This window comes from Sinocyclocheilus anshuiensis, unplaced genomic scaffold, assembly GCF_001515605.1.
Source record: "Sinocyclocheilus anshuiensis isolate Anshui unplaced genomic scaffold, SAMN03320099.WGS_v1.1 scaffold207, whole genome shotgun sequence".
NCBI classification, from domain to species: domain Eukaryota; kingdom Metazoa; phylum Chordata; class Actinopteri; order Cypriniformes; family Cyprinidae; genus Sinocyclocheilus; species Sinocyclocheilus anshuiensis.
This window is the reverse complement of record NW_015551045.1, coordinates 3,007,897-3,015,451: the sequence shown is the minus strand read 5'-3', so window position 1 is coordinate 3,015,451 and position 7,555 is coordinate 3,007,897. Positions and strand designations below refer to the sequence as shown.

General features: G+C 36.2%; 1 protein-coding gene across 1 annotated transcript in view; it reads left to right on the top strand.

The window, feature by feature from the left end:
* LOC107661772 (calcium/calmodulin-dependent protein kinase type II subunit alpha-like) overlaps positions 1-7,555 on the top strand; it is a 42,759-nt gene that overhangs the window by 17,290 nt on the left and 17,914 nt on the right. Inside the window, exons 5-9 of the mRNA XM_016451540.1 lie at positions 1,521-1,586; positions 1,981-2,053; positions 3,382-3,484; positions 6,465-6,548; positions 7,457-7,551. Coding sequence (XP_016307026.1) covers positions 1,521-1,586; positions 1,981-2,053; positions 3,382-3,484; positions 6,465-6,548; positions 7,457-7,551 — 421 coding nt within the window. The remainder of the gene's footprint in view (positions 1-1,520; positions 1,587-1,980; positions 2,054-3,381; positions 3,485-6,464; positions 6,549-7,456; positions 7,552-7,555) is intronic.

Below are 7,555 nucleotides of genomic sequence, written 5' to 3'. Positions count from 1 at the left end.
GTATATGTGTATGTGTGTGTGTGTGTGTGTGTGTGACCCTGGACCACAAAACCAGTCATAAGGGTCAAATTTTCGAAATTGAGATTTATGCATCATCTGAAAGCTGAAAAAATAAGTTTTCCATTGATGTATGGTTTGTTAGGATCGGACAATATTTGGCTGAGAAACAACTATTTGAAAATCTGGAATCTGAGGGTGCAAATATTATCTAAAAATAATCTAAATATTGAGAAAATCGCCTTTAAAGTTGTCCAAATGAATTCTTAGCAATGCATATTACTAATAAAAAATTAAGTATTAATATATTTACAGTAGGAAATGTACAAAATATCTTCATGGAACATGATTATATATATAGTCAACTCTGAATGTAGAATGAAGCAGCCACACGCACAATAATTTTTTTAATGAAAAGTGGTTAAAAAATATTACTTATATGTATATACAATGCAGTACAATATGATTGTAGTACTAATACTATTTATTATAACCTTGGATCAAATCAGTCTCTGAACAGTTTGAATTGACATTGCAGAATCTTGTAAAAAAAAAGGATTCTGGGTTGCTCATACAGTATGTAAATCACCTGTATGTTCTCTAGTCAAATGAACCTTTATTTATAAAGTGCTTTCAAAAACACAAAAGGTTATCTGTAGTTAGTGTAAAAAAGGTCAGCACAGGTGGTTTTGTGGTATTTGTTAACAGCCTCAAAGAAACATTTTGCCCAAGCTGATCAAGTACAGAGCATTTCAGTAGTTCTGATAGAATGACATGAAAGTACGGGTAATTTTCTCAAAATCGTTAAAAGCAAGGACAAATTTCAGTTTTGGGACATTTGGAAATGGAAAAAATTTTAGAGACCCAAATAAAAAATGACACCCAAATTTTTAACATTGGAATGCTTATTACCACTGCAGAGACTCAAAACAGAAACATCAGTGTTGCCACATCCATTCTGACCAAAAAGAACGAAAGAAATTTAGCTGGAAGAAAGTTATTCGCTAACCAACTTAATATATTTACAGTAGGAAATGTACAAAATATCTTCATGGAACATGATCTTTACTTAATATCCTAATGATTTTTGGCATAAAAGAAAAATCAATCATTTTGACCTATACAATGTATTTTTGGCTATTGCTTCAAATATACCCCAGCGACTTAAGACTGCTTTTGTGCTCCAGGGTCACATATGCAATCTTATTTTATCCACTGGTGTGCTTGGCCCCATAATTGCTACAGTATATGATTTATTTATTTCTGTACTGTGCAGTTGTTTCTCTTCCAAAGTTTTGGGGAGGCACATCCCCTGCCTCCTCAGAGAAAACAGCCCTGGTATACACTGCTAGAAATTGTTAGGAGACCAATTAAGCCAACTATTCAAAAGGGAAAAAGTGAAAAGTTCACAGAGCCAGAAGTTCCTACATTTGAAGAAACAACCATAAAACAACTGTCTTAAGTCAAATAATACTTTAACTAGTGGCATTACTTGCTCATTCTTGCTCATTCATGTGGTTCAGAGTAACGGGTGGTGAGCTGTTTGAAGACATTGTTGCCAGGGAATATTACAGCGAAGCAGATGCCAGGTGGGTGGGCAATCAGCACAACACAAATGGACTGTATGTATAAAAGCATAACACAAATAATGGACAATATGCAAACACATAAAAGCACACTAACTTAAGTAGTCAAAAGTTAAGTCTCTTTGCCTTGACAAGAGCCAGATAACTCACAAATTTGGCCAAAACGGTCATTTTCAAAACTACATAACATTAATTTAGTGATGCAGAATATAGCAATATATAACAGTATATTATTCTACAACAAGCAAAATAAATAAAATTGACTGTGTACAACTGACATATATACTGTATATACATCACATAGTCATGTGTTGAAATCCTATCATATTCCAATGTACTGTATTTGAGTAATTTGAGTAAAACCCTTTTTCCTCTCTCTCTCTCTCTCTCTCTGAAGCCATTGCATCCAGCAGATTTTGGAGGCAGTACTTCATTGCCATCAGATGGGCGTTGTGCACAGAGACTTAAAGGTATTTCATTATAATTCATGTTAAACCTCTGTCATTAGCACTCTCATCTCTTTGTGGCCCCCCAGACAGAACACTTGCTTCAAAACAATCTCAAACTTTCAGTTATAATTACACCACAAACTTATCATAAAAATATATTATGCAATGCTGAAACATCCAATATTTCAAATGCACACAACTTGCCCTAGTGAGGAGTGCACTAGGCTCTAGGTTATTTTGTTTAACTAATAGATTACTTCTTTAAAACCTTCTCTGCCTTAAATGTTTTAGCCTATTTCACATATACTGTGTGAGCAGCACATTATCATTTTGGTGTCCTTATTAACAGGTAACTACATTCACACTGGTAGTGATTTAGCTGGAAGAAAGTTATTCGCTAACCAACATTTAGCATCAGCCAAACGGTCATGAAGGGATTAAAAAAAAAAAAAAAAAAGATCACCATGCTTCAATTTTTTTAACTGTCTCAAATGAGAGAATATATAAAGACAATACAACAGGTCGGTCCTAAGACCGAGCCTTGGGGCACCCCACATCTAATGTGGACAGGTGATGATAAGCAATTCTTCATTCTAAGTAATTCATTATAATTAATAATAATTTAATTATTAATAATTTATGCATTTAGCAGACGCTTTTATCCAAAGCAACTTACAGTGCATTCAGGCTATACATTTTTCACCAGTATGGGTGTTCCCTGGGAATCAAACCCATGACCTTTTGCACTGCTAATGCAATGCTCTACCACTGAGCCACAGGAACATCAGTTGAACACAAGTGCTATGCTCTAAATAATAGGGGAAACACTTAGGACCAAGCTCTGAATGCAAATGCACTGCCTGAAATGTACAATTAAGATAACATAATTAATAGTATCGAAAAAGCTGCATCTAATAATGTCTAATAACATTGAGGCAACACAATTTACAGAATTAACCCCAAGAGAATATAAAGACATGGCACTACCATACTTCTAATTGAAACAGTCCAGTTTGCACAAGTTTAGACCTGGTTTGTATAATGTTTTAAAGATGTTCTACTAGTTTGCACTTGATTATACAAACTTGTGCACTGATTCTAATTTTAAGCATTTGATGTGAAAGTGCTAACATTTTCCACACAAGTAATGGGTGTATCTATTTATGTGAGGTGTACAAATAATTTAAAAATGTACATTCCAATTGGCTTTTGAACAAATAACTTTAGTGAAATACCACTCCAATATTTGTATGTTCTTATATGTTGGAGGAAAAAACAACTACATGTTCATTAGCACTTTATCCATGAATCTTTCCCCCTTTTTGTCCCATTCGTTTCCATGTTTCTAGCCAGAGAACCTGCTTCTGGCTTCCAAATCCAAAGGTGCGGCTGTGAAGTTAGCAGACTTCGGCCTTGCCATTGAGGTTGAAGGGGAACAACAGGCTTGGTTTGGTAACGACCCATTTATTATACCACCAAACAGCATTAATATAGAATTGCACAAAACATAGATTAACACTCCAAAGATGTATTTATACGGTATAATATTAACGGTCACACTTAAGTTTGGGGACCAGTTCTCACTATTAACTAGGTATTAACTATGATTTTTGCCTCAATAGACTCCTAATTTGCTGCTTATTAATAGTTGTTAAGTTAGGTATGGGGTAGGATTAATGGATCTAAAATATGCTCATGCAGAATAAGGCATTAATATGTGCTTTATAAGTACTAATAATCAGCCAATATGCTAGTAATATGCATGCTAATAAGCAAATAGTTAATAGTGAGAATTGTTTCCTAAATGTTACAGTATTAAGTATATGAAATGCAGTGCCATTCTTTTCACTTTTAAATTATTTTTAATAGCTGCACCTGTTTTTGGTTCTGATTTTAATCTTTATGCATTTCACACAATTTCACACACACACACACACACACACACACACACACACACACACACACACACACACACACACACACAACCATATGAATGTATGTTCTCTTTCATGTGAGTCACTTTAGTGCTGCGTCATTAGCTGGTGGTATGTGAACTTAAGCTCTGCCCCTCTGGATGTATGTTTTGATGTGCATATCATTGGGCCTTACCGCCATGTTGTTCAGATTTCAGTGGATTTCAACACGCCTCACACATAATGGAGACAAAACATCCCTCATGTAATATATGCTTAATTGACTTCACCTTCATTACATTGCATGTTCTGAATCAGATCTACAGAACTACCTAAGTAGTCTTCATTTGATACTTTTTACTGTTACTCAAGTAATTACTATCATCATTACTTTTTCTTCTACTTGAGTAATTCTTTCTAATAAGTACTTGTACTTTCATTTGAGTCCAGTAGTTGGTCACTCTACACACCTCTGTGCACAGCAAGACCCCTAATTTTATGTGGCTCAGAAACATTTGCCTGAAAGTGAGGCATTACATTACATAATTCAGGGACAGGGTGCTTTTTTATCAAGAGGAGGTTTCCTTGTTGATAGGCTGAGTGGCCTGTGTGATAGTTGCTTGTGTATGTTACCTGGCTGGAAGAGTGCGTATATGCAATATGTATGCAATTCTCAATTATTTAAATAAAATGACAGTCTGTGATGTTGTCTGATGATACCCTCACTGCTGGCCACTTTATTAGGTACACTTTGTTATTACTGGGTTGGACACTCTTTTGCCTTCAGAACTAGCATACAGTAGATTCAACATGGTTCTGGAAATATTCCTCAGAGATTTTGATCCATATTGACATACTGACATCACGCAGTTGCTGCAGATTTGTCGGTTGCTCATCCATGATGTGAATCTCCAGTTCAACCACATCCCAGAGGTGCTCTATTGGATTGAGATCTGGTGACTCTGGAGGCCATTTGAATTTACTGAGCTCACTGTCAAGTTTGAGCTTTGTGACATGGCACGTTATCCTGCTGGAAGTAACTATTACAAGATGGTTATGCTGTAGTCATAAAGCAATGGACATGGTCAGCAGCAATACTCAGGTAGGCTATGGCATTTAAACAATGCACATTCGGTATGAAGGGGCCAAAATTGTGCCAAGAAAATATAATTCACACCGTTACACCAGAACCAGCAGCCTGAACTGTTGAAGCAAGACAAGATGGATCCATGCTTTCATGTTGTTTCAATTCTGACCCATCTGAATGTCACTGCAGAAATCAAGACTCATTAGACCTGGCAACCTTTTTCCAATCTTCTATTCTGCAGTTTTGGTGAGCCCATGTGAATTGTAGCTTGAGTTTTCTGTTCTTAGCTGACAGGAGTGGCACCTGGTGTGTTCTTCTGCTGTTGAAGCCCATCTGCTTCGAGGTTTGACGTGTTGTGTGTTCAGAGATGCTCTTCTTTATACCTTTTTTTTTTGAGTTACTGTTGTCTTTCTATCAGCTCAAACCAGTCTGGCCATTCTCCTCTGACCTCTGGCATCAACAAGGCATTTTCGCCCACAGTACTGCCGCTTACTGGATATTTTCTCTTTTTCAGACCATTCTCTGTAGATCCTAGAGATGGTTTACATGTCAAACTCCCAGTAGATCAGCAGTTTCTGAAATACTCAGACCAGCCCGTCTGGCACCAAAAATCATGCCACGTTCAAAGTCACTTAAATGAACTTTCTTCCTCATTCTGATGTTCGGTTTGAACTTCAGCAGATTGTTTTTCCATGTCTACACACCTAAATGCATTGTGTTGCTGCCATGTGATTGGCTGATGAGATATTTGCATTAACAAGCTGTTGAATAGGTGAACCTAATAAAGTGCCCAGTGAGTGTATATCACACTCATGATATTGCTGTGTCTAGTACAACAAATTCAAAACCTTACACTGTTTAAACAATCTAATTTTGAATGTAAAGTGTGTGAGATTTATTTGATTAATGACATTAACTGCCATTAATTTACTTGCTAGATTATGAAAGTAAAATCTTGTACAGTAGTGATAATATGTATTATATGTAGCTAGTGTTATGCTGCAGTGCTCAGTATTTTAAATAATGTTGTTTTGTGATGATTTTATATGATTTTTATATGTAAACTCATTAAATCATCAGCAAAAGCCAGGCAATTTTTCTAAATGTTGTTAACTGAACAGCTTTAACACCATAAAGTCACTCCCCCTGTGTCTCTGGCTCAAGAAAGATAAATTTGCTCAAAGCTGATTGATCAGATCATTTCAGTCTGTGATCTCTAACCCTGATCAAAACCATCTCCAGACCAGGTATTGATTTCATGGGGTCCTTAAGAGTGACTGAAGTTGTTCTTATACTAGTGTATCTGTGAATTCTGTTATTTAAGTACAGATGTAATTATCACATTTTATTTGTCTTTTTTCACATTTAGCTCATTTTCAATGTCATAAATATAGACTCAAATAAAAGTTATGATTTTTTTTCATCACATCAGGGTTTGCTGGCACTCCTGGTTACCTGTCCCCAGAAGTCTTACGGAAGGACCCCTATGGAAAAGCTGTAGACCTGTGGGCATGTGGTTAGTTTTTTCATATTTTTGCATCAAACATTGATATGTGTTAATGTCGTATGTGTTTTAAGGTAGAATTACATTACAAATGTGATCACTAATCCACTCGTCATGCAGATCCACTCTTTCATTTTGTGTAGGAACAGTATGCACTGTGACATTTTAGAGAAAAGGGTTTTCCCAATTTGTGACGACAGTTTGAGGAGGTCCTTTTCTGGTCTGGGATGACAAAAGCCTTGTGCACAAAGTGAGATCCATTAAGAAATGGTTTACTGAGTCTGGTGTGGAACACATTTTGCCATCATCAAGCCAAGCCACATCAACCCAACATCAGTGCCTTGATGCTCTTGTGTCTAAATGGGAGCAAATCTCTGCAGTCAGTATTTAGAAGAGCAGAATGGAAGAACCAGCACTCTATTAATGCACATGTTAAATGCAGGGTTGCCAGCTCCCAGAAACATTTCCAGCCCAAAGCTGACTCAAAACTCACCCAAAAGGAATAAAAACATACCCAGTTTTTTCCTCTACAGCTGTGAAATAAATGTTTTTATTTGTTTTATTCTATGTTCTGTATTTCAAGGATCAATACATTTGAGTAAAATTATCTATTTTTTATATATGTTTACAGATAAATGTTTGAGCAGCCGTGGTACATTGTAAAAGTAGTCCAAAATCACAACCTATATAGCTCTGTAATCCTTCCCGCGAATGCATTTTCAAAATACAGAAAAACCACAACTGCACAATTGAGACACATAGTCAAATAAATAAATAAGTAAATGCATACTAATAATAAAAGTTATAGCACTCCTTGGTCTTCCCTTAGCTTGCACAATGGCACGAGTATTGCACAGATCAAAGTTGTTAATTCGTTAAGAGTATTGGGAAATAATTTCTCCTAACTTCATTTCCTTTAGGTGTGATTCTCTACATCCTGCTGGTTGGATACCCACCCTTTTGGGATGAAGACCAGCATAGACTCTATCAACAAATTAAAGCTGGCGCCTATGATGTCA